Source organism: Lichenostomus cassidix, chromosome Z (genome assembly GCF_008360975.1).
Source record: "Lichenostomus cassidix isolate B80296 chromosome Z, HeHo_3.0, whole genome shotgun sequence".
NCBI lineage: Eukaryota > Metazoa > Chordata > Aves > Passeriformes > Meliphagidae > Lichenostomus > Lichenostomus cassidix.
This window is the reverse complement of record NC_139511.1, coordinates 7,139,253-7,167,112: the sequence shown is the minus strand read 5'-3', so window position 1 is coordinate 7,167,112 and position 27,860 is coordinate 7,139,253. Positions and strand designations below refer to the sequence as shown.

Sequence of the window (27,860 nt, the reverse complement as noted above, 5' to 3'; positions counted from 1 at the left end):
TATTTGTGCAATTAAACCCGGTTTTATACTCTAATATTGTAAATGCAGTGGTAGCCCACATAACTGGCCTGTGAGTATATCTGGTGTGCTCCATCCAGGAATTTCATATATTTAATTTTTAGTGTGATTTTCATGTATTTTGGCCATCACAGAATACATGTAACTTTGACAAAAGTGAATACAAGGAATAAAGCTTACTGTTTAAATGTGGGGGAGGAGAGTAGTGTTTGCAGAAGACCAAATACCTGAATTGTCATCAACGTGTCTTTCTATATATACCATATTTTGAAATATTCCTGAATATTAATATTTTTACATACAGTTCTCAAAAATTAAATACACCTGAAATCTTAACTCCTTGGGATTTTGAGTCTGCCATTGTTAGCATTATTCCTCTTTTTTTATTACCAGCTTGAGTAAATTCACAGTCCTTAAACCATTTTATTAACAAGAACACTTGGCTGAGTGTACGTACTGCTAGTTAAGGTGCTTTTCTTTACAATAGTTGTGCAGTTACATGCTAATATATCTGATCTCTTTTATTTAATTGTTCATAAAGTAGGTTTTACGTCAGGATTATATTCACAGAGTCCAAACAAAAACACCCAACCAACCAAACAAAAAATTGGCAATTTTGCAGTACTTCACAGTCCAGAGAATGTGAAGACAGAAACCCTTTTAAATGATGATGAGTCTTAGGGCCTGCTCCATTTCCAGAAGCATTCTTTTCTACTTCTGCACACGAGAAGATAAACTAGGTTATACCTAAGTGACCATTAAAATAATTTGACTTCATTCTTTAAAAGAACAGAAAGATACCTTGCAGCCTTTCCTTACAGACTTACATTTGTATACCTTTTCAGTAAGTCACTGCTAAGTCAGTAAAGAATTTGCTTAGAATAATGCTGTAAACAACTACTAATATGCTTATTGAAACTTACATAACTAAAAATATACTAATTGAACCTTGGAGACTATTTTATGCTTTAGCAAACATGGTATCAAATTTAATATAAAGACATTGCAGAAAAGTACTATTTCAAAGCACTGTATGTATGTAAACAGCATTAGTGTTGAATCCTGGATTATAAGTAGTAAATAAATAAGTATTTTCATTAGCACAGTAAAGGAGAACTTGCCATGCTTCCTCCTGAACGATTATTGCAGAAAATTTCTCTGATTCTTATTCAAGTAAAATTGTGAATTCCCTAACTTGTCATTTAAGCACAGAGCCTCCTTTTCCACCAGTACGTGGCCCAGGGCTTGCATCTCCTTCTCTAACTTTTGTTTCCTTTATTCATCTGCCTGTTGAATTGTCAGCTTAGATTTTGAAGTGTAGTGTGGTGAAGTTTGAAGTTGGTGTCATAGCCTCATGATGGTGTTGCCACTGTAACAATGGCATTGTAGAAACAAAACGTAGAAAAATACAGAAAAGCTACCTTGGAAAAAAAAGCATGTGCTGTTGGGGGGAAAAGGGGGCTAATACAGAAACCAGAAGTTAAAATATAAGTTAATGAATTGAAACAGAAAATTGAGCAAGGTGATCCAGTATGCTAATGTTTAACTGTTGCCAGTCTTTCAAAAGAGCAGACCCTTGCTGCCTGGACATCTCAGTCATGTAATTTGGTAGGGCAGGAAAAGTTGATGGTAGTTCCACTTAGCTTTTCATATCAGAAGGACTCTTTACATAGGAAAGTATCCTAAACATACTGAAATAGCAGATGTGCCACATATTCTAGGAGAGAGGCTTCTAAAAAGGGAGTGGAAGGAGAGGGGGGATTTTGAGTTGGGGTTAGAGAGAGAGCAAAGTGATTCATTAGTTATTTCTAAATCTATCTGAGTTGACAGGTCTCCAGTAAGCCTGCAAAATTCTCAAGACTACTCCATGTATCCACATTGCCCTTTTAGGCTTTAGGCTAAGACTGTTGTCTGCAGATCTGCCCTTGCATCAGACACTGCAGGAGCCTTTCTTTGAAAAACCACATCAGTTGTTTCTCTGCCTTTGCTGACAAGGCAGATGTTACGTATAGAGATGTCTGGGCCAAATTGCTGATGGCAGGTGGCCTTGAACGTACTTAATAGCACAAGCAGAGGGAAGATGTCTTTCCAAGAGTACAGATTTTATCACCCTAGGCTGGATCCTCAAGGCAAAACTGACATTAGCAGGCAGTGCAGTAAGAGCAGATCTGTAGGTCAGTTTTGTTCAGGACCCAACGCACATACAATATATGTTTCGGGTGTTTTGTTGTTGGGCTAATTTCAGCCTGGTCCTATGGATTGAATACCCATTAGCAGTCTGGAGTGTAACTGCTGGCTTCACTTGATCCTAAAGGAATTCTGTTCATGCTCCAAGGTACCTATGATGCGAATCTGGGTACAGCTGTTGTGGGCAGATGGAAGGCTGGCATCAAACTGGTCCAAAGTAAGACATGAATGTGGACAAACACCTTGACTCCATCAGTAAACTGGAAATGTGGGTGTCTGCACTGCAGAATTCTCCTTCCTAGAGCAGCATGTTGGGGGCTGCAGCGGCTGGTCTTGATACCATTTGGTCTGAGTCTAGGGCTTGAGATTATTTCTCCAGAGTACTGCCCAGTTCTGTACCCAAAATCCTTTTACTCTACTTTTTTTTTTTTTTTTTTTTTTTTTTTTTTTGAGGAGCAGCACTTTGAGTACTGAAAAGCTCATCATCACTGTGGTGCTTAAATAATATCTTGACTTTTTGTAGATGACATGCTTTTTCTCTTGAAAAGAGAAAAATTCATTTAAAAGGTACCTTCTGTATAAGTTGCAAAACCCATCAATATTGACAGTAAGGTATGCTCCACTCTTAAAAGAGCAAAACTTTGATATGGACATCTTCTTAAATTGTCTAGAATTCATTCGTTTTCAGGTCTGAACAGAAGTACAATCCTGTGTGCAGAGTCTATGGATCAAAATTACAGCGTACCTTTCATTATTCAGAATTGCTTTCATGTCCTGACTATTTCTGCTTCTAAAAATATTTTGTGTGCCACAATATGAAAAATGATACATTAAATTCCAGTAAGGGCTTTTTGCCTTGTAGCCAGTCTTTATTTGTTCTTGGATTGATGCATCTGTCATGATAATACTGAGACGACTTTCACCAATGTCGCTGTTGAGCCGCTAGCAGAGAAAAGACCCCAGGTCTCAGCGTGGCAAGAAAGAGAGTTTATTATTTTGATTTCCATATATATATAGACTTTTCAGACGTCGCCCAGATTGGTCAGCTAGAAACCTCCCCCTAGGCCTAGTTGGCCAGGCCTGAGCTGTCCAAATCTCGAGACACTGTTTGAAACACATCCAGACTTTATCTTTGTTTATAAATCACAGCGGAATGTTCTCACGAGAAAGACCTGTGCTAGCCACACACCAACTTGCATTTAATTTTCTACCTGAATTTAGGCCACTGAGCATTTGGGACCTAGGGGCTTACAGGCCCCTTTAGTGTAATAGTCATTGTTTACTATGATTTTTTTTGTGCATCAGAACTATATTCATTTAGCTGTATAATTCTGCCATACATAGTTTCAATAGCACAGGGCAGTATTCTTGGGTTTCAAGCTTCAGCTGCATGAAGGAGTCTAAATTTCTTTATTGTAGGCCTGGTGGTGGTCATAATAGACGTAGTAATAATACAAATAATAGATGCCATGAAGGAAACCTAAATCTTTTGCTCCCAGGCATGGTAATGGTAGCTTTTGTAGTAAGAATAACATGATTCTTCTTGCTGGTTTACGGTGGTGCTAAAGCCTCAAAGAAAACAAATCCTGGGATTACTTCTGTTCAAGATACTTTTCTGTTAGTTACATAGCCAAAACTTATTTTCACAAGACTGACTGATTTCTCTGTGCTTACATTTCTCCATCTCTTAATTCAAAATAGCTGGTATTTGCTTTGAGAATTTACAAATAGTTCAGTAGATTGAACTGCCATATAGGTTGAGTTACCCAGGATATCCTTTATACTTTACATCATGACAGTGCTGGGGAGAACACTGCAAAATGGATTTGGTGGCAATTAAAATTATGACACTTCATCACCGCTCACATGAAATATTATTTACATCAGTGTCTCAGCAGCTGTTACATGACTGTACACTTTAGGGCAAGATAGGATATGTTTACCCTGTGGGTTGTTATTGTAAGGATTTTTTAATCAAGCTTAATTTCTTGCAGGAGGTACTGAAACAGCTACAAGGAAGTATTGAAGATGAGGCAATGACATCTTCTGGACAAATTGACTTACTGGAACGACTTAAAGGTAAATCTAGAATTTTGTTATAAGTACATTCATTTCTTTCTCCATTCTTTTTAATTTGAGATAAAATTTTCCAAATCTTTTGCATCATCCTTCCAATGCTGACCTTGATGATTAGGCATAGTCTCAGTGCCTAAACATTTTTGCTACACATTTTAAGACACATTCTCAAAAACAAACAAATAAGCAAACAAAAAAAAAAAAAAAGAAAAAGAAAAAACTTACCACCAAACCTTGTCCTTTTATCCTTTTGCTGCTGTTACTCTAGGACTTCATATGAATTGCATTTGATATAACTTGCATTTCGTTCTTCAAAAAAAATACGTATAACTTAAAGTAGGTGTAATTCCACCAATGTTATAAACTTGTTTGTATGTCCTGCCCTCTCCGTGTCGTATTATTGGAATTGCTTCTGTCGTGCTGCAAATTGATGGCCCCTTCCCTATAGCACATGCTGGAATGTGTACCATCCCATTGTATGGGACGTGCAAAGCAAGCCCAGACCACTAACTCCCTGTATACATCCATTATGCCTGTCACTGACCCAGAAATTTCAAAGGGAATGTCTACATTTAAGAGCCCTGTGATGAACAGAGCACTCATCTCTTACATGATGGTGAAGCATCTGCATGATCTCCGGAAAATAAATTGTTAGGAAGTGGGCCACAAGGTAATTCACATGGTGTTTATGCGAAACTGCCCGTTTCTTAAGTCCTCTGGGAAAGAGGCAGGCAGGCTCGATTGGGGATTCTGCTCTGATTGCCAGGATTGCAGTTTGGCCATCTGCTGACATGGCTGCTGTTCTCCAAGTCTACCATGTCCATTGTTTTCATTCGAAGTATCTTCGCTACATTTCCATGCAAAATGTTTCCATAAAAAAACCCCATGGATTTGTTCAGGAAGTAAGAAATTAAGATAGAAATGATCTTTTAACTTCGTGCTGCCGAACCTTGAGCTCTGAAAAATGTTTTCTGTTTATCATCCAGAACTGAATTTGGAAAGTACCAGCTTCCCTGGAGTGAAGTTGAGGCCAAAGGTGTCTGTGCGTTCGTATGGGAGCCGGGAAGGGTCTGTGTCGAGCCGCTCAGGAGAGTGCAGTCCAGTCCCCATGGGGTCATTTCCGAGAAGAGGCTTTATGAATGGAAGCCGAGAAAGCACTGGTTACTTAGAAGAGCTAGAAAAAGAAAGGTAAATTTATAATTTTATTCCTCAGCTGTGGATTGACTTCTAGTTTTAACATGAAGATTTATTTAGCTATCACAAATACGGTTTTGGTCAGTGGTGTATTTACCTGTCATTTACCCTCACAGGTAATAAACAGGAATCTACATTTTAGATGCACATAAAAATACTCTTAAAATATCATTCAGTTTCTACAGCTTCTTCATGTGTGCATTTCATTGTTACTCTTTTTTGGCTGAAGGTTTTTTTTATTTTGGTAGGCAGGTTGTTACTATCTGAAATATATTTAAACAGCAAGGGTGGAGCATCCTAACCATCTCCATATCTCCTCACCACTGTTGATAAATGCTGAAGCTGTAACAATGTGGTGGTGCAATCTCTTTCTCTCTTTTGTAAATGGTTATTAAGTACCATAACAGGTTTATCAATTTTTTACCATTGGCGGACATTTACGTAATGATTCTACTCTCTCAGCAAATGTGTCAGCTAAACAAAATACTTGTTCTTATCTTCAAGATGTTTTGTATTGAGCAGAAATCCTGGAATTTCTTTTCTTGAAAGGCAGTGGTACCCATTTAAAAGGAGGAGCACACTTTCAGGTCATAATACAGAATTGTAGCACTGTATCAGTCACTTACAAAGGAAATGCGAAGTAAGAGAAATGCAGCTGTTTCCACTGAAGCCATGTTTATTTCTTAAAATGAACCTGACTGAAATACCAGATTTTTTCAGAAGTCTATCTGCAAGACAGGGTTTCCTAAAGATTTGGTTCCACTTAATGGATGGGATATCAAGGTGGGGGCTGCAAAACCAAACTGCAACACAGTATTTTTATGTGCAGTAGTTGTTAACAAGCAAAAAAGTCCATTTTGGAGTTCTAATCCAAAAGTTTTGTACATAATGAGTGGATTATAGACAGCCCTCTAGACAACCCTCCTCTAAAGGGTGTTCAGCAAAATTTTGCAGTGAAAACCTGAAAGGAGTATGCTTTTCTTCCAAGATATTATGTCTAGGCCCCTTTTTTTTGGTCTCATCAGTAGAATGAAAGTAACTTCCCATGTGTCCATGCTGAGCCTGTTCTAGTAGCCACTTTATTTCTTAACTTTTCCTAGCCAGGATCACTAATGATATTTGTTCTGTTGCATAAAATGGAGATTCCTGAGGAGCTGTATAAGAATGTTTAGGAATCTACCCACTTGCTCATCTCAGTCTTCAAGAGTCTAATGCATCTGCCATTTTGCGTCTTAACAAACTGTGCATTTGTTGGTATTCTTCCAGTGCTGTGTTTTACTGCTTACGATACTAAAACATTTAAACATAGTTGGGACTTACAGTGTGGTTCAGGTCCTGGTCACTCGGAACAAGGAGCATTTATAGCAGCCAGCGTTCTTTAAGGTGATTTGCACCTGTGATTTAATGATCAGTGATCCTTTCCCACCCTGGTGGATTCTAAGGTGATAGTTCTCTGGACACTTTTCTTGGCAATAAAGACAGCTTAGGCAGACTGTGTTCCAAATAACACTGGAGAAAAGGGATAAGGATGTTTTAATTTCAGAGTAGGTTAGGCACTATTACTGTTGCAGCTGATGAAGTAAATATTTGTGCTGTGGAGAAGATGGATCTGTAGATGCATGGCCAGATCACATCTGGCTTCATTATTAGTGAAATTGTGGATAATCCAAAACTGCTCTATTCTTTAAGCTGTTTCAGGCTATATGTGGAAGCGTGTAGGGCATTGATGAGAGCCCTGGGTAGACAAATGAATCAAAACTTGGGGGGTGTGTGTAGGACTGTGCATCTAAAAGCACTACCATTTCTAAAAGAAACTTAACCACTCGTTTTCCTATGTTTTGTATCTAAACTTGTTCGGAATATTTACTAAATTTCTGTGTATCACAACATATATATCTACTAATAGATTTTGGGGTTTGGCACTTAAATGAAATTTCAAGAACTTGAGGAACTTGACAAGACTAAAATAATTTGGAATGAAATAACACTTTCCAGAAACCTGCAGCAGGAGAGCATTTCCCCTTAGTGTTTTAATGTATGCTGCTCATGGGCGACAGTGTTTTTGTGAGGACTAAATGATGTGTTTAAATATTTAGAGGAGTTTGGTGGGCACCTGGCATCCAGTCAGGGTCAACCCACCACCCTTGAGTGAGAGTGAACTTCTGAGGGGAAGAAAATTTATCAATTGATTTACCTGCCAGAATAAAGATTAAATTATTGCCCATATCTCATTCGCTTGCCTCTCCTCCAATTCCAAAGTTTAAAAAACAAAGAAAAATTAAAAGCGAGTAATGGGCAGTGGCAGCACTATGTTTTAAATTGCCAGTTTAGAATACACTAGTCATTAAAAATCTCCTGCTTTCTCTGGCTATTTCCAGGTATACTTTGTAAGAGCATTACATCAACAAAACTTTTCAGGGCACTCTTAAGGTTACTTTTTGTGTTTGTTTGCCCTTGGCAATTTAGCAAATTGAATAATCTCACCTTTTTAAATTCTGTAATTTGCCGCTAAAGATAGTCTCATGAGGAATTCTATATGAAAATAGTTGCATGCCTTCTTCATTCCACCTGGGTTATGCCATTCCTTTTTTATTTCCTTAATGTTGATTTTGAGTATTTTCTGTCTCATGACTTCTTTCTTCCATTAGGTTTATCTCCTTTTGGCTGTACAACTTACCTCAAACTCTACAGCATCAGCACTGTTTTTCAAGATTTTGTTTAATCTCCTACCAATTCAAGTGAAAGTATTAATTACAGTTATAATTCACATAATGCAAGTAGAGTAGCATATAGTTCGTTTCCCTTCTGCCTTTTAACCAGGAATAATATTGACATAATTATGCAGAAAATACTTCAAAATAAGAAACCACTTCTCTGCATTCATTCAGCTTCCTCTGTTGTTGGGAGCTTCAAAAGTACCACATAAGAAAAGTGTTTCAAAAAACCCACCCTTCAGAAGAACAGTTCAAATTGAAAACTTTTGTTAACTCCTAAAAATAGTGTTAAGTTCCAAAAGCTTTCTCCATTTGCTTTGTTGCATTTTTACATAACTTGACAGGGTATGACAGAGAACAGAATTTTTCTGATGCTGTGGAAGTCCTAATGTCAACAACTTGGGGGTATAAAAAAGATGGATTAACTGCAGTTTTTTCCGTAATTTCATTTCATGACCAGTGACAGCTCTTCCACTTCAAATCCTCTCCTAACCTCAAGAAGCTCCAGGAGGCTGAGAAGGAGCTGTACTTCTGGTTGGAATAGTATCTGATAGTAATGTTAAATGTGGAGAACAGCTTACCAGACACATCTACAGGGTCTTGCTGCTTATTGCTGCTTATTTTCAAGGAAACTGAACTGCAGGCTGCTGTAATTGTAGCAACCCTTCAGGTTTTGTGCTGAGAAAACTTAAAGACTGTTAAAACCTGAATTCTCATGGAGCAGTGATACCAATCTAGTGAACCCAAGTAAAGCGTCACTTCAGAAGACAAAATGACAATATTAAACAATGACCCTCAGGTCATGCATTAGGTTGTTTATGAGGAACTGCTGGTTCCTAAGTTATTTTCTTGCTTCTAGCATCCATTGTGCATGTCAAAACAGATTGAATGACACAGTGTGTTGCAAATTGAATACCCTGCATTTCATAAGAGGAACTTAATCACATGTTTACTGAGCTGAAAGTAATCCCTCCAGTTTCTGCTACCAGTTCTTTGACATCCAAAGGCAGAATTAGTCCTTTCACATTTGCAAGTCCTCATATCATAAAAATACTTTTTATAAGGATCACATAAATTGTGCTTTTGCAAATTTTATTTGGCAGCCTGGACACAGCTCGTGCTTGGGCACTCAAGGTGGTAAAAAAAAAGGGAAGCTGTGTAGAATGCCTGTGTGTGCAGAGATTAGGCACCATGGCAAGAGAATGGGCAGGTGGCATGCAAAAAAAATTATTTTCTCAACAAGCTTTCCCCGAGCATCATCTATTCATTTTTCCCTCAGTCTGTCTAAAAGACTTGAGGAATTTCTGTGACTGAAGAATTACTGCTGTCCTATAATACTGCTCCAATTAATTGTCAAATAACGGTAATTGTTTGTTGCTTCTTTTCAATAGTTTTGATTGTAAACCTGCCTGATGTTAAAGCTGCCCAGTAAATTACTTAATGTGTAGCCTTGGCATCCGTAAACAATTCTGTTTCAACATAGCTGTTGGACCAGATCTGAAAATCTATGTAATTTTATACATATCTACAAACATTTAGCACTCTTAGATGTGTGTAGTTTTTCAGTCTCGTCTTGAAGGGAGGAATCCTCTCTTTTAATTTTCCATTTAAATGCAGGGCAAGTCACTTATATTGGATATGGAACAAATGTTAAATCATCAAAATTACCTTGAAACATTTTTAAAGCAGGAAACAAGTTGAACAGATTCTTTGAAAGACAAATTTTTAAATTCCTTCTTCTTTGTTCTGAGTTCCAAATCGTGATTGGGATGCCTTATCAAAGTGGGGGAAATTTGTACTTTTGTTGTATGCTGTGTTACTGTTCTTTAATGACTTACAGTAATTATCCATAATGTGTTTGTGTGCTTTGTAAGGGTTCAGATGCTCTTGCTCAGGCCGCAGCCTGTGAGGGATGCAAAAGTTAAGGGATGGGAAGTAGTACTGGGCAAACTTGTATGCAGCTTTCTGTCTTCTGGCTAAGTGTTGATTTTGTCATTTCTGCTAATGAGCAATGTTAAACATCAGAAGGAAGAACAGTACTCACAGAAAGCGTAAGAAAGAAACTAATTAACTCGTATTTAAAAAAAATTAGTGCCTTTTCTGTTTATTCCTACTAGCCAAATTTTTCTGGATAATTTTAATACATATTTTGAGAAATGTTGTAGCCATGAGCACTATTTCACTGTAGTCGTAAGACTTAGACTTATATAAAATTCAGTTCATGGGGGATTGATAAAATAGTATGTAAAATTTCCAGTAGATTTTTTTTCCCTTGGTAACCTGCATATGTTATTTATCTTGTCTGTCTTGTTTATTACTCAGGCATGCAGTATGCTTATGATGCCCATTTAAAATGTTTTTAACAGCTGCAAATGTATCTTGTCTATAACATTCAGTGGGAAATTCTGTTTTAAAGTATTTTAGACACTCATAGAATTGGGTTGTTTTGTGTGCTTTACCCATAGTTTTGCTTTGGGGGTCAAAATGAATACAAAGTGCAAAGGTGAAGAAGAGACACAATTCAGTAATGGGATTGAGAATGCATTTTCTTAAATGCAGTTTGATCTGTACAAAGTATATTTTTGAAAGATGCAGAGAGCAAGTTAACACACAACTAATAACTGCCTCTGATTTTACAAAAGGTTTCTCAGCCTTGGATTTTGAGGTGGTTTTTTTTAGAGAAGTATATATATATTTTTCTCTTTCATAGATGTGGACCCGATATGCTTAGTACAGAGGAGTGGATAAGTTGTTTAGCCAGGGCCAGGAAACTGAAGTCAAATGTCTCCTTAGTGTCCTCCTCAAAACTCCAGCTGGAAATGAGGTATTAATAGTGAGACACTTCCTCCTGCTTTTAACAGATCTCTGCTGCTTGCGGAGCTTGAGAAGGAAGAGAAAGAAAAGGACTGGTATTATGCCCAGCTTCAAAACCTGACCAAAAGGATTGATAGTCTCCCCCTTACTGAAAATGTAAGTACCTTCTGAGTGCTTGGTGAAGTGTCTGGTGCTAAAGTCTCTGTTAAGATGGTGTGTGTATTTTATTAATTTGGTGACATTCTTTACTATGACTTTAGTTCAAAATCTTTTCTTTCATTCGGTATGTAAAGATCACTTAGCCTAAACAATGCATTTTTTCGCATAGAATTTTACACATTAAAATTCATACATATCCATATAAATATCTATGAAAACAGAGGAGGATTGAGAAGTCATTATGATTAATTAATTTTGTGTCAGTACACGTCCTTAACTCTGTCCCCCCTGTTCTCTTGTTTAATGGATTTTTCTAGTTTTGAGAGCAATATTAGCATAAGACAATGTACACAAGAGCTGTTACTTCATAACAATCCATAAAGTGATTCTGTAGCCTATGCCGGTATTGTTGCCATGAGCTTTTACCTTAGCACCTCCAAACTATTTATGGTCAAGTCACCATTATCTGGGATAATGAAGAAGTCTAAGATCCCAGATAATGCAGGATTTCCTGTTAGATCTCAGCAACTTGGATGTATTTGCAGTGCATTCCTTCACACATACAGTGTCAGGAAGATGTGGTTGCCCATTGTCAGAGTCACACCTGATGGGGATAAGCCTTCTGGGAATGGAAATAGATAATGGAAACAGTTCTGTTGGCAGGCAAAAGTAACACTGAGTCATGCCAGAGCTTAGCAGAGCACCAGAACCAAGAGAGAAAGCCTGAAAAAGATCTTGAGGATGTGCAACCCTTTCCCAAAGCACTGTCAGCTGGATCTGTGTCACTCTATTGTATGTTTTAAGATTGTCTCCTCAGTTTCATAGATAATAAATTGACTTAGCTGTTCTTAGGGTTAGTCTGTATTGCTTAACATCAGCACTAAAGGCCTTTTGTGACAATTTATATCCATTACTACTTAGTACAGGCACAGCAAAACGACAGATCCCATTTGGTGCTTGTGAATGATTGTCTTGTTTCGACTCTCTGAATTGACCTTGGTGAAGTCTTCTGGAAGGACAGCTCTTGGAGACTCATTTATTTACAGACTGAGTTATCGTCCAAAACCAGTGAAGACCTTTGCTCCTGTCTCGAAAAGTCTTTTAGTTCAAAAGTCTTCCCTTAGGCTGTAGTGTTGCTCCTGGGTTTAACACTTGTGCTCTTTTCACAGGGGAGCTAGAAATAAGGTAGATAGCAATATGAATACCATCACATGTGCAGTAGCTTAATACTTCTGAATATTTTTGAAAATACCGATTCAGATTGCAATTTTGTTGATAGCAGCCAGATATTCTTGTAAGGAATGATACTTCTCTAAGCTTATTTATTATATTTAGTAATTTGACAAAACTCAAGGGTAGTCTACTGGTTGAACAACATTGTGTTCCTGTTTTTCATAATGCAGTCATGTTTAAGAATGTATTACTATGTTTTGTTGTTTATGAAGTTTGTTGTAGAAAAGTAATTGTTCTGCTTTTTGTTCTGAGAAATACATTCTTTACATAAAATGCTATTTGTTAAAATGCCTTCTCTGTACTCTGATTTCAGTTCTCCTTGCAAACAGATATGACCAGAAGGCAGCTGGAGTATGAGGCCAGGCAAATCAGAGCTGCAATGGAAGAACAGCTGGGCACTTGTCAGGACATGGAGAAGCGAGCACAGGTAGAGTTCATCCTTCACTGTTAGAAGGAAGGGAAGAGGTTTTCCTGCATTTTTATTAAACTATTGGTAATTGTATCTTTATACTGTGTGTAAACACAGCCCTTAGTTAGCCATTCAAATAAAAATTAGGAATCATTATATGGGAAATAATTGCTCAGGAAGAAGTACCCTCATCTGCCTGTTGTAAATAAGCTTTTTGATTCAGCAGATGTGGACAATTTATTCAAGAGAAAATATTTTCTAATGGTAACTTCCCTACAATTTACTACCATTTTAGCTTCAAAAAAGCCCACGTATTTGCAACTGCTTTATTTTGCATCTTTTTTGCTGGGTTTCTTCATGCTTTTAAGTTTAGAATAAAATCCAGCTCCTGTTCTTAAGTTTCTCTAGCCAGGAAACATGTATCAGGGAGTAATCTTTTCAAACAAGGTGTTCAAGTAAAATGTAATTCACATGCATGTCTGGAAGTTGTTTGCTCTCACCAAGAGTTGTTTTGCATTCATGATGAGGATATGTACATATCTAACCACATGACACACCCATTTGGAAGTATAAATCAGAATGTAATCATGTGCAAACCATAAATTAAATAATCAGTTGGTTGCTGGTTATAAAAAATTATTGCCCATAGTAGGAGAGCAATAATTTGAATTATTTATTACTAGAGGTGTTAAATAACCAACTCAGTAAGATTTGGGGGTTTTGTGGTGATAGTGACAAAAATTAGTGTTTTCAGTATAAAGTCTCTTTAAGCTCTATCTTCCTTGCAAGGTTGATTCAACACAAAATTCTGCTACATGAGAAACATTTCTGATTTGGTTTTATGTTTAGTTAAAGCAGCTGTTCTGATTACAAGAGGTAATTAGAATAGCTGCTTTCAATTTTAAAGTGAGTAATCTAGTAGGACTTCTCAGAAAATTCCTACAGTTAAAAGTATTTAGCAAAACAGATATCCTGCAGCTGTCAGGTTATGTGTGCAAGGCTGTGCAGGGGTTTGTCTGTGCTGATGTTCTCAGACAGGCCCAAGTTTAGTCTGCTTGGAGAGTAACTGGCTCTGATCTGGGAACTGTAGGGCTGCTGTCGAGGTTTGTCAGCAGGGGTGATGCCCTCCGCAAATGCAGCTGTGCTGTTTGTGTCAGCTTGTCCTGAGTGAAGGTCCTGCACAGCAAAACCCCTGGGAAAGTTCTCCTGCTCTTAACAGGGCTAAGCTAGAGGAAGGTGAATTAAGCTAAACAGGCAGGCTTGGCTGCTGGCAAAGTTCTAAATGCACTCAGGCAGGGATCAAACGAAACTATTCAGACACACAACTTGGCTATAGTTATATCACTGTATGGAAGTAATCAGCTGACCATGAATTTTCTTCTTCCCCAGTTGTTGGGGGATTTTAAATTTGGTGGGGGAAAAATGCTGCCAAGATGATGTTGAAACATTTTTATGGGTTTCTGAATTAATGTTTGACATGGGGTTTGTCACAGCTGTTTCCATCTCTATATATCAGTGTAACGCTTATATACTTGGAGAAATTACAGTGCCTATTGTGATTATATAAAGATTATTGAAGACAAAGTAACTACTTATGCATGTGCTTCTTGTGAATTTAACTGATAACTCCCCTTGGTTTCATTCTGCTGAGGACCAGTGCCAAAAATGTGTAGAAGCTCATTGATGTACAAATACGTAAGAACAATTTCTGCGTTATTTCACTGAGAAGTTTAAACATGCAAAATGAAACATTTGTATTTGGCAAGGATATTCAGCTTGGTAGTTTTTCCACTTCCTTTCAGCTAGATTTTTCTTCCACCCAAACTGATTGGGAAACTCAATACTGTGCAAAATGTAGGCTGAAGGGAGGGAACATTTCAGCCAAATAAAGGCTGGCATTGCAGACATCTCTGAATTAAGAGTCCCAAAGATTATTCTATGAGAGAGCTGGTAACCTGCCGTTGCTCAAGTAGTCATTGCACTTTTCTATAGCTGCCCTTTCTCGTGGACCTTGAAATAATGGCTTTCTCTCAATTTTTGTCTGGCATGATTGGCCTTTGTTTCCTTCTGAAGTACCTTAACTCACAGCAACTCACTGCTGATGTCTTTTATGAAGGTTGTACACAAGCATGTGCCCAGCAGTTATTCAGAAAGATGTGTAAGAAGCCTGTTGGCAATTTATTTCAACTTGTTTAGACTTGCAGTTGTACTATTCTCTGAAGTTGATAATTTCACATAGTGATGCTTACTTGAAAAAAAGCAAAAAAGCATTCTTAGCTGTGTTTTATTTTTACTGTTCAAAGGTTGTAGCTGATACACTTGACAATAAGTAGAAGCAAACTTAATTTCTGTAAGATATAGGGAAAAAATACTTCAATTCTAAGATTGAGTTCATGTTCACATAGAATTTATTTTTCCATCATGTCAGAACAAAAAGGATCTAATTTTTTGAGGTTAAGAATTCCTTAAAATCTTACATGAAATTACCATTCTTAAAAGAATTTATCCCAAGATCTCTAAAAGTTTGCTAAAACAGCAGACCACTAAAGATACTAGCAAATTTAGATCCTGGAGTTTCACATAGACAGACATTTCAGCACTGTTATATTTATGCAGTGGTCTTGTATGTTGACAAAGCCATTAATAAGTTTGTCTATTATATATGTTTATTTTGGAAAAAACCCAACCAAACAAAAAACCCAGATGACTTTTAAAACAAAACATTTATTATTACTTATTTTTACTTTCTATGAAGTGATTCTTTTTCTATCATTGTGAATGTGGACAAATTTTATTTTTTGTTTTATTTTTGTTTTGTTTTGCTCCAGTCATACCTGACTGGAGCAGTGAAAGCCAAATAATGTAAAGTTACTTTATGCAAAAATTTTATGTTAATAAAGGTTACAAGTAAATATAATAATAAATAGGACCATAGTATGCACTAGTAGAAATCAAAGGTGATATTTCTTAAATAGGTTCTAAAGTCAAAAACATTCCTGGTGCTTGTCCCATTGTGTATCTCAGATTTTTGCTCAATTGCCATTAGAATCTACCCTTTTGTGGCAAGAAATGCATTCTTTTTTTCTGCTTCTATAGTGTTTGGCACAAAATATGCTCCTGGTTAGTGGAACTCCCCAGTTTCCCTGTAACAGAAAAAAATTAATTAGAAGAAAGGTCTGATGTTTAAACCTCTGGACTGAAATTGGACAGGGTGTATAGAATTCCTGTCCCTTTGGAGGGCTCAGTAATCCTTGGCAAATCATGCGATATTTAATTGTTTTCATCTGCACAGAAAGTTTTTCCTGTGTTTAGGTTTGTATGTAAAAATATTCAGATAAATTTTGGGGAGACCTTTTCAGCACTTAAAGGGGACCTGTAAGAAACATTTTTACAGGGAACAGTGATAGCAGAAGAGGCAATGGCTTTAAATTCATGGAGAGTTGATCAGATCCAGATTAGGTACAAGAAAGAAATGTTCTACAGTGAGACTGGTGAAACACTGGAAGAGGTTGCCAAGAGGCAGCAGGGGCCTCATCCCTGGAAACATTCAAGGTCAGACAGGGCTTTTCAGCAACTTGATTTACTCAAACATATTCCTGCCCTTGGCAGGGAGTTTGGAATAGATGACCTTACAAGGTCTCTTCCAACCCAGACTATTCTATAATTCTATAAAATTCAAGTAATTCTTAAAGACAATGAGAGACATATTTTGTCAGCCATGCATCATGTTACCAATGCATAGATATTCCCAGAAACATTTTTTTATCTTTCTAGTACTTAAAAATTTCTTGAGCCAGGAGCAAAGGATGGGGTGAATTATCTGTTTGCCTCTATGCTGCAGCTTTTATGTATTTTCAAGTAATTTGCTTTACAAACTCAAATCAAATTTGCAGCTTAGTGTTGTAGCTTTCCGACTCTACTAAATGTTGATGCTTATGATGCTTTTCCCACAGCTGCTTCTGATGTGTCTTTCAGTAATTCATTATTTTTTGTGGTTACGTTTTCTTTTGTATTTCTAAATTTTCAAGATAGGATTTCTATTGCATCTGCATCTTTTGGCATTAGCACCTCTTGAAAGTTCATCTTATGTCCATTTTCAGGTTATAAATGTGTCAAATAAGGCTGGTTATAATGCTGATCCTAGCAGTGTCTGCTAGATTGCTTTTCCATAGCACTGTAAATGTTAATCCAGTAAAAGCATCAGAATTTTCTTCAACAATATGTCCATTTTATTAATCTACCCATGGCACAAAAAAAAGCCATTTAATCGGTTTGGTGTTCTGCCTACATTTAAAGTCAAAAAATGTCAATCTATTAAATTATCTAGCTCATGCACTTACTGTTTCACAGACTCGTAGTGCATCCTGTGCTTCGCTGTACAATATGTGTGGAGTATGTGTATCCTGTTACATTTGGAGTCTCTTAACATTCCCTTTTCTAACCACAGGATGGTTGCAGTGGGAAATGGGTAGCAATATGGCTGTAAATGATTCAGAGATGTCTGTAAAACCCCAGATAAACCAAAGAAGCAGTATGTAGATTTTTTTTATATAGATATATGTATATAATATATATATACACTTAGCCTGTTAAATTCTTTGAGATTTATAGGAGCAGAAAATCTCAGAGGTTGGGCATAAGCAAAACTCTCAAATCAATATAGTAACTGAATATAATAGAAATCTGTCAGGATCTCATACCTTCAAGACACTCTGCAAACGAAAATAGCTCTCAGATCTCTGTAAGGCAAGTAAAATTCTGCTATTTGAGATTAACAGGAAAAAATTTGCTAAAGATCTGCATAGAATGTCAATTTCAGAAGCATGAATATTGTGCAAGTTAAGGGGAGCATTTTTTTTATATCTGGATGTCTGCTGTGTAATGACCTATTACATCCAAATGAGTATCTGTGCTATTAAAACCCCAACTGCTCACTTATGTTTTGAATGCTTGCAATCATGCCTTTCATTATGAAGAATACTTGAATTACTACATGTAGTACCTGCTTCATGTATCCACTGAAGTAGGTTTATTTTGTTGTCAGCAGTTTTTGCCAAGAACTCTTCATACTGTCACTACAGTAAGTAAAAGGAGTTTTTGAACAAAATCAAATGTGAAAATCCATTCTTTTCAGGCAAGGGTGGCCAGAATTCAACAAATAGAGAAGGACATTCTTCGTATACGACAGCTCCTGCAATCACAAGCAGCTGAAGCAGAGGTTAGTGAGCAATAACTTGCCCTTTTTTTGTTGTGGTATGTATACTTTCTGTAAAAAACCCACATTATTTGAATCAAGTGGTAGGCACTTTATTCCCATTATTGCCATCAGCTATTGATGTCACAATTAATTAGGTAGTCAATATTCTTAGACTGTTATTTGCTGTCTTTGCAGTGAACTGAGGATGGAATACATGGATTAGTCTTCATACTACTGTGGATCTTTAATCAATAATCATATATCATGTAAAAGTTTAGCTTGAAATTTCAGTAAAAATGTCAACGTGCATTGTGCTTGTAAAGGCTGAGTCATGGTTTTAGCAAATATTTAAAACAATCAGTTGTACAAGCCTTTGTAATTATGAATTTCTGAAAAGTACCTTCATGGTTGGCTTGTCTTTTGAAAGAGATAAGATTTTAAAAAAGCATGAATAGGGCTTCCATCAGACTTCGTTATAGAAGCCTGGTGTACTTTTAGTGTTTAAGTACAGGGTTCTATAGTAAGAAATGCAGGATTCTTCCTGTAAATTACAAAGTCCATTGCAGTAATTGCCATTAGCAGAAACTGCTCTCATAGTGGAAATTCACTTAGAATGTCAGCTCCATTTCTTGTGCTGGTAAATTAAATCGTGTGTTTGACATGAATATTTTATGACTCGCCTTCACCCAAAATAACTACAGGAAAAGCTCCAGAGCATCATTTGGATCACTAAAGAATGCATCTTTTTCCATGTTGTAAAATACTTGTTTCATGGTTCCAGGATTTGTGGGAAAATCCATTTATATAAGTGATGCAGACAGTAGTGTGTGAAATGAAATCACTTGGTCTATTGACATGAGTCAGTCCAGGTGTTTATAGATATTGGTGAGATCTCCCTGAGCCTTCTCCAAGCTGAACAGTCACAGTTCCCTTAAGGAACTCAGGACCCATAAGGACTGCTGTAGCCTGCACAGGACTTGGTTTTGGGAATCCAGCTTTATTGTGCTGGGAAGGCCTGAACAAGACTTTGGATGCTGAGCAGAGAGGAAAGGTCACTTCCCTTGCCCTGGCAATACACCCCTCACTGCAGTACAGGATACTGCTGGACTTTTTTTCCAAAAGAGCCTTTGAAAGGATGGCCCAGGACCTCCAGGCGCTTCCCAGCTGGACGGCTCCAACCTGTGCTGGTGCCTGGGGTTGTTCCCTTCCAGGTGCAGGACTTTGCACTCCCTTTTTTGAACATCATGAGCTTCCCCTCAGCCCATTTCTCCCAGCTGTCCAGGTCCCTCTGGAAGGCAGCTGAACCCTGTGCTGTATCAGCTTTTCTAACTTGGTGAAAGTGCACTGTGTCCCAGCATGCAGGTGTTGACAGTATTGGTCTCGATATTAACTCCGGCTTGCCGCCAGCTGTGCTTTGTGCCTCTGATTACAGCCCCCTGATTCCCAGCTATCCCAGCAGCTTTCAGTCCACATCCCTGTGCACTCATCCTCCTGTTTGCTCCTCGAGCAGCAGCGCAGAGATGTGCTGGACAGAGAGGCACCCAGCCGTGCCCATTGCCCAGCACAGGCTTGGGAGCATTCCCTGCAAGGCAGTTCTGCTGCACCCTGTCCTTCCTTGCGTGCCTGTGCCCAAGGACGTTCCTCTTATCTCAGTTGTGTGCATTGCCCTTGTGTTCCCACCCGCCCAGGCTCCTGCCTTGCCAGCCCTGCCCTCTGTCCCCTGTAACTTCTAGCATAAAGCTCTCCCTGCCTGGTTCACCAGCCTCTCAAAAGATACTGTTGCCCCTTATAGCCTGATAGATCTTGTCCCCAGAGTGTCTATCTTCTGCTCCAGTAGACAAAAAAAGTATTTTGAACTTGAGCTCAGGGACTCAATCAGCATTGAGATGCAACTACAGAAAAAAGCTTTTGTCTTAGTTTTTCACTCCTTTCACCAAACTATTCGGCTGCCTCATATGTTGAAGTCCTGATAGATTGAAAGTTTGGTGTGCTGAGTCTTACCTGGAAAATGTTCGGATAAGTGATTACATAGTTATATGGTTTAGGGCAGTGTTATATGGGTGCTGATGGTGGTAAAGGAGGCAGTCACCACGCACACTGTGCTACTTTATAGTGTGTTTTAATCATTTCCAACTGATGACCACCTCCTATAGAGAACAGCTAGATATAATTATGAAATTGTCTGGTGGTGCAGTCACTCTGCAAAGTCCGTGTAATTGAAGAATACAAACATGAGACATCTTTTAGATATTTATACTGTGCTTGATACAGTGATACTGTTACTGAACAAGTTCTATTTCTATAAGAAGAAGTCTATGAAGCAGTGGGAAGATGTTGGAAAATTCTTTTAACCTTAGCACAGTAGTGTTTGATCCCTATATTTGTGATTAATGCTTAGTTTTGTACCATACAGTGCTTAGTACAAATGCCAGAGATTAGTGTGGCCTTGTGTTAACTCCCCACATCTGTTACTAATACGTCGTATTCCAACTAATGCTTCCTTATTTACTTATATCAGTAATTAATATGTACTAGCTGATACCTTAGTTTTGAGAACAAGGATTGTGTATGACAACAACAAATGATATGAGAAGTACACTATGACCTGACCACATATTTGAGGTACTCTCAAGAAGAAAAGATTCATCAGAAGATCCTAACAACATCCAGATAAGTCCATGGAAATAATTAGCATAGATGAATGTATTTAGTAATTTGACGGATATGTATTAGTTTCAGGAATACAACCTTAAGTTATATAGGAATATAACCTATAGTCTGTTACTGAGCATGCTTCAAGGAGAATTCCCCATGCATCCAGCACTGCTAATAAAGAAATGTTGGCTTTCTAACCTGGTAAATTGGTTGGAGAGTTTATTTCCCACTTTTTGGTGCCAATACCCAAATTGAATGTGCTTCTTATGTTATAAAGATCTGATAACCACAGCAATAAATATCACAACTTGTCTGCTGACACTGTAGGCCCTGTGGTGATGCCAGTCACTGGAATCCAAGTGCAATATATCTTGAAGAGTAAGATCAAATATAACACTGCAAAATAAAATCAGCTTTTGGAAATCCATGAGCAGAGAAAATTCTGGCAGACACTTTATCACTTTATTTTTAAGTTTTGGCAAATTGCTAAGTCTTGTGAATGATTCTAGAAAAATTTGAAGTCCTTTACCTGCAAGTGGTGGTATCTTCATCCACTATAAGGTTAGACCTGAAAGAATTTTTGGCTGTTGGGTGCAAATATGAAATTATTTAAAAGAAAAAAAAGGAAATTTTTTGTAATAGCGGTACAGGCCATTCTTTCATAATATCTGTAACTTGAAATATGTGAAGTACTTCCATTAGGCAGTGTTGCTGTAGATAAAACGTAAAGGATTTTTCTCTTCCTGAGATTATGCTTAGCACATTTTAAACTGTGATGGATGGACAGGAGCATTCTCAAGGATTTGACTCACTAGACTTTCTTTTGTCTTTAAATCAACTGTAGCAAAATTATTTCTTACAGTTTCTTAATTTCATTTCTCGCATTTTCCTTTTTTGTATATATGTGTTACTTATATATATTTTGTGTTTAATATGGATTATTATCAATTCCTAATAAATTTATAAAGTTTTTGCTCTAGCAATTCATGTTAACAAAATATAAGGTAAATTTATTTGTAATTGTCTTTCATAGCAGAAATAGTCAAGGTCTACTATGCTAGCTAGAGTTTATAATTTTCTGCTAAGAAATACATGGAAATTAATAATTGATAATTACAGTTATTGTTGACTTCAGCAGCACTTAAAAAATTGTGAGAAACACAATGGAAGGAGCAGCTCCATATTCCTATAACCAGCACATGCAGTCTCCTACCATATATGCTTCAAGCACAGAAAAGTGAGCTCTGTTAAACTGACTTTTGTGGTCTGATGCCAGAATTCAGCAATGACAGAGATTACAAACTCAGCTTGTGCCTTCTCAAAAGTCAAGCCTCAATACAGGTGGTATGGTTTAACCCAGGGGACCTGAGTGCCATTCTCTGGCAGCTGTGCCTCACGTAGGGCTTACAGAGCCTGCTGCTGTTCACATGCTCTGGTTCTTTGCTGATGTGGTTGGTAGCTTCTATATTTTCTTCCACAGGTCCTATGTTCGGTTTTGAAAGTCACCATAAACAGGGGACATGCTTGCAGTGGTTGTATTACATTCCTAACCATCAATCTGCAGTCTGTCAAATTAATATTAATTTATTTACAATAATGTTATATCTATACTATCTCTGTGTGTGTGTGTATACACACTATTTTCATATATAATAAATAAATGTGTTTAAATTATAATGTGTATATATATAATAAATTTTTATATAAATACTCAGTTTTCAATTAATAACCTGCTATCTGCTGCCTATGTTGGGATTAACTCTTCTGTGCCAGTCTTCATAAAGAGGACAACTCATTTCAAATTACTTCAATGGCTGAAGTGGTAGGAAGTCTTCACTGAGAGCTGCAGGTTTCATGTTCAAGTCCAGCTGATAACTCCGGTGACAGTAATAGGTTTGCACGTTGTGAGAGCATTCTGTATTTCAAAGTAGATACACTCTGCTAGTAACTATTAAAACTGCCTTGCAAATTAATTTGCACATGGAGTTGACTACTTTTTGTATTGGCATACTCTTGGGAGTGCTTAGGGGGAATGGGAAGCCACCTCATTCATAAAGAGTATGTAGCAAACAAATGTATGTTAATAGGAGCAGGGAGTGTTAAGGAGAGCAGAAACTTTTCTTGTCAGGGAATGAGATATCTCTGGCCTGTGCTCTGGATGCAGCAGGACTATTTAATTGATACATACCATCGTCACCATCCTGCTCCAGCCCCTCAAATGTTCTTGGAAGAGATGTATTATTCCCCCTCAGGTGACCCAGTGGGTCAGAGCCTGCCTAGTGAACTGTTCAGATTTTCACCTCTAAGCACGTTCAGTACTGCTTTCTTCATGGGATTCAAAATGTCACCTAATGACTGGAAAATTCTGTCTTGAGTTACACTGGAGTCTTAGATGTAGATTTTGTCAAACTCGTAATTACACTTGATTCAAGCCTGAATGTGTTGTGAGACAGGGATTCAGCGTTATGCTGTATTCACCACCTGATCCTGACTGGGTGCCTCACTCTTGTACTGGGAAGCAAAATTTCTTTAGTTACTGTGTGAGCATCAATACCAGTTCCATTTCATGCACAGTGACAGAGATGGTGAAACGTTACAGATCAGATTTTAAAGGATAGTAACACTGTTGTCTCCTGAAATATTTTAAGATTTGCTTTGTGGTTTCCTCATTTTCCTAAGTGAACATACAATGTCTAGAAATTTGTTACCTATAGTTGTTTCCAATTTTCTCATATTATTTGTTTATGTAATATTCCTGCATTCATGACATACTTTATTCCTTTAGTTAAACTACAGATTACACTTTAATTAATTATCACTTCAGATGTGTTATGATTAATTACTGGTTTCTAAAATTTTGCCCAATGTTATGTGCATTCTGGGTTGGACACTGTACTGTCTTTACATGAAAAAAGCCATTATTTATGCCAGTGATACTGTATGAATTTCATCACAGAGAGTAACTAAAGATGTTTCAGGGTGTGTACATTGAAGAGAGGTATTACTAAAAGTCAGAGATAAACATCCTTATAGCAAGATGAGGCAAGCTGTGCTATCATAGGCTCTCCTGCTCAAGATCATTGCAGAGCCACATAGAAACTGCATGACATATACCAAATGTGGCTAAACACATTAATTGAGATTGTGTTGTCCTTTAGGTCATAGCCTCTCAGTCTGCAAAATGAGGTTTGGCAACAAAAGTAATACTTTAAAAATAATCTTGCTTTGAACTCCAGAATTCAGCCATTTCCATGGATTATTCATGTCTTGCTGAAAATTTGAAATGCTCTAAACACATTAACAGATGATGCTTGATGCTTCATATATTTCATAACTGCTCATTTAAATGCCGTTCAGCAGCAAGGAGACCAATTTAATTTTTATGTAGATATATAAAAATCTGCTTTCCTAAAGGAACTGAAACCTGTCTCTACCAGCTTGCTACATCAGTGAAATTTATTTTGACAAAATATTAGATGGATCAGTATCAGGCTATATAAATTTCTTTTCTATCAAAGTGGCAATTCCTGCACTGCTTGTCCTTGACATTTAGAAGCATTCTTACAGTACAGTTACCCTTCTGTTCAAGCAGAAATTACTCATCTTTGAACGTGAAGCTTAATTGAACAGCGCTGGCCGTCATCCCCAGCAAAGGCAGGGATCACGTGGCCAAGCAGAGCAGACAGTTGTTTGCTCCAATGCTGGTACATTTCTGATAGGGATGTGAGCACAGCTGGTGGAAAATGGTGCTGCTGTGTGTCCCAGCAGATCCTTTGTCTTGCAGGGCTGTAATCCTCAGAGGATGTGCTTCACTTTCATCTCACAGTTTTTTGAAGGCGCTGAGTCTCGGCTGTTAATTCTTGAGGCTCAGGGTTATGAAATGCAAAGTGCTGCTCAGTGGCTTCCTGAGGGATGCAGTATTGATGATGCTCTCACAGCGGAGGAGCTTTGAACGGCAAATTGTACCTAATTTTTGTTTGTAATTTTATAAACTCTTGTATTAACAGAGAGCATCTCAAAGCAAGCATGAGACAGGTTCCCATGATACAGAGAGGCAGAATGAAGGTCAAGGAGCAGCAGAAATCAGCGTGGCAACCAGCAGTACTGGTCAGGTAAATAGAGTATTTTGTCTGTTTTAATAAAATTAAATATTTGAGACATATGATGCTTACATGTTGGTATTTACCTGACTGTGTTTGTATGTCTGCTTGTTTAAAAAAATGTTCTTCTTCTTTCCATCTATATCTGTGAAATTCCTTGCATTTACTGGAAGGAAGTGTTTTAATAAAGGGAAGTATAAATATTCAAAAATGCAAGGAGCACTTTTTCTTTGTTTAAATTATTAATGAGCCTAATGGTGTGAAAGAAATACCAAGAATGACTACAGAAATTGTATTTTATTATCAATGAATTGTAATACTAAAAGTGTTACTTAATTACAGAAAATTGTTCAAATTTTCATTTTAGAAATTACCACTAAGATATCGGTGATTTTAGAAAAAAGAGGAGAACCAAATTACAGGCTTATCATTAATGTTTCTTTAATACTGTATTATCTAAAGCTTTGAAACTGAAGTATCAGTGAGATAATTTCCCAATAGTTGGCCAAAGGGTTATTTAAATGTTTCTAAATAATCTTTCATTGCTGTTTCTCCTTTCATTAGCAAAATACATTAATGGAATATTTTGAGTTATACAATGAATTCTTTACTTGTCTTTTAAAACCAGTATTTGTCAATATTTATGCTTTCTCTCTTTGGCTAAAAATACTTTTATTTATTTACCATGATTATTCCCTTCATGATTTCCAACTGTAGCTGAGGCTTTCCATCTAGTAATTTGGGTTCTTAAAAGTTCACACTACAGATTTAATAGCTGAATTCATATACAGGATATTTTTGCTACTCCAGGGAAGTAGAATTATTTAATTATATTTCCTAAAGTGTCTTGTAGAAGATATATCAGAAAGAATTGTGGTTTGGCTGGAATATTTAACTTGATTAAATAGTAAGCACAGCCCATAATTTTGCTTTTGAAATACATTTGACCACCATTTGGAATTAAATTCTATTATCCATATCTTATTGACGTTCTGACTCTTTAATTTTTATGACAGCTTTATTGTTTGTGAAGAATACAGTTCAGTGCTGCTTTGGGGCTGAAAGCATAATGCGTTTAAATAATTGATGCACTGTTGCTGTATCATCCATCTTCAGTGTATGAATTAGGAGTTTTTCCTGGACAATGTATTTTACAGAGAAGGAAGGAAGAAGGGATTGTCATGTTTTGGCAGACTTTTGCAAATGGAAGATCCATTAATACTTCAGTTGAGGTCTCAACGTTGAGGATTTGTGCAGTTTTGACCGTTGCCTTATAAAAATGTATAAAACATAGATATTCCTTCCTCCTGATGAGGGATAGAGCCAGGGTGCTGTATCTGCATTAAAGCAGCCATCTGGGGATTATTTGCTTTCAGTGCAAGTCCAGACAGAGAAGGTTTAATGGATTGGGCATAACATTTATTTTTGATAAACCAGCTCTATACATAGAACAATCACCATTCAGTGGAGTGGAAAAAAAAAAGAGTTTTCACCAAATTACTTGGTTCTAATCGATTTTGTAGTCAGGGTTAATTGCAACACTGCCATTTGAATCCAGGATTTTTCAGTATTCAAGTATGTTCTTTTCAGGACCATCTTTCAGCTGTCTTTTCCATTGCACTCATTATTCTCCTGAAGTAAAATTGTTTTCATGCCTTTGTTTTGCAAGTTCTATAAAGGAATTTGTTGAGATTATCCATCTGGTTAAGAAAATACGTCACAAAACAAGGAAAATTACCCAACTGGCAGGGTAAACAGCAGGGTAAAACAATGAGTGAAAGACAAATTATAAAAGGAGGAAACAAGACGAAGTAGGCAGGAAGAGATTTTGAAAGAGGAGGTTCTACACAGGAAGGCTTCACATAACATTTCCTTGTCGTTTCCCATTTTCTTGGATGAATGGCTGACATTGGCATTAGTCTTTACAAGCCAGTGAGAAATGTAGTTACACTTCATTTGAGCATCCTGGTGTCCCCCAGGTAGCACAGCCATGTAATGGCTCTGATGGAATTGGTTACCTGAATTGACGTTGATACAGTCAAGGGAAACAACAGGAAAATTTGGCTATTTCTACCTACAGCATGGTGAATTTTAATAAATAGTGCCACAAACTTAGTAATTTTTACCTTCTTGGATGAAACAAGTATACTGAGCTTAATAATGGAGAATTTTGGTGTGTACATTTTGTTGAACCTGTAATCCTGTGAATGTAGTTTGAGGTTAAGAAAATATGAAGGGATTGCACAGTGTAAAAATCAGGGAATTCACTCCTATACTCCTAGCACTGAATATTGTTTAAGTGAATAATGGTGAAAATGTACTGTGATTTTCTTCCTAAGCTTTCAGATTTTGATTTTTTCCCTGTAGTCAACAGAGAAAATAAGGGCTTGTTTGCATAGGCAATATATATTGGAATAAGTGGTGTTAATATAAATTATTCCAGTTATACTCTTGTAGCATAAAATACTTCTTCTGGAACATGTATCACATTTTCTGGATTCAAATGCAAGAGTGAAATTAATATAATAATGTTAATGTGTTTAAATATTCCAGTACAACTAGATCCTTTTCTGTCTATTCAAACACTTCATTAAGTTACTCCTACCTTGTCCTTACAGTTTCTTTCAACTTCACATTTAAGATGTTGAACTGTATGAACTGTAAATACTCTTCTTTCTTTATGGTGCACATAGAAGAAACGTAGACATTATTTCAAAGTGTCTTCCATGGAGTTTTCTTCAGTGTGTTACATATTTTTATTGAAAAAAAATGATATTCATTGATCCAGATAGTTTGAAAACATTTTGCAAATCAAGTTAATAATTCCATTAACAGATCTTAGCTTTTTTTAGAGGATCAAAGAAAGAGTGGTGACTACCTCAGTAAAACAGTTACTGATATGACAAGTGTCCTCTGAACAAATACATTTTTTAATTTCCCAAAGCAAATGGGAAGGGAGTGACATATAGTAAGGGAAACTTCACAGATAGAAAGAAAACAACAGCAAATAAAAAAGTAAAGAGTATGAGTGGATAAAAAGTGGCAGAAAAAGGAAAAATGTAAATACACAAAATTGATCAAAAGAGGACAAAGATGCTAATAAT

At 37.1% G+C, this 27,860-nt stretch overlaps 1 protein-coding gene across 5 annotated transcripts in view; it reads left to right on the top strand.

The window, feature by feature from the left end:
* Positions 1 to 27,860, top strand: part of APC (APC regulator of Wnt signaling pathway) — an 88,656-nt gene that overhangs the window by 44,311 nt on the left and 16,485 nt on the right. For 3 of the 5 annotated variants that reach the window (XM_085043494.1, XM_085043495.1, XM_085043493.1), the window contains exons 3-8: positions 4,200 to 4,284; positions 5,268 to 5,469; positions 11,051 to 11,159; positions 12,709 to 12,822; positions 17,939 to 18,022; positions 24,664 to 24,768. In XM_085043494.1, coding sequence (XP_084899620.1) covers positions 4,200 to 4,284; positions 5,268 to 5,469; positions 11,051 to 11,159; positions 12,709 to 12,822; positions 17,939 to 18,022; positions 24,664 to 24,768 — 699 coding nt within the window. The remainder of the gene's footprint in view (positions 1 to 4,199; positions 4,285 to 5,267; positions 5,470 to 11,050; positions 11,160 to 12,708; positions 12,823 to 17,938; positions 18,023 to 24,663; positions 24,769 to 27,860) is intronic. The other 2 variants (XM_085043497.1, XM_085043496.1) reach the window with 1 other exon arrangement.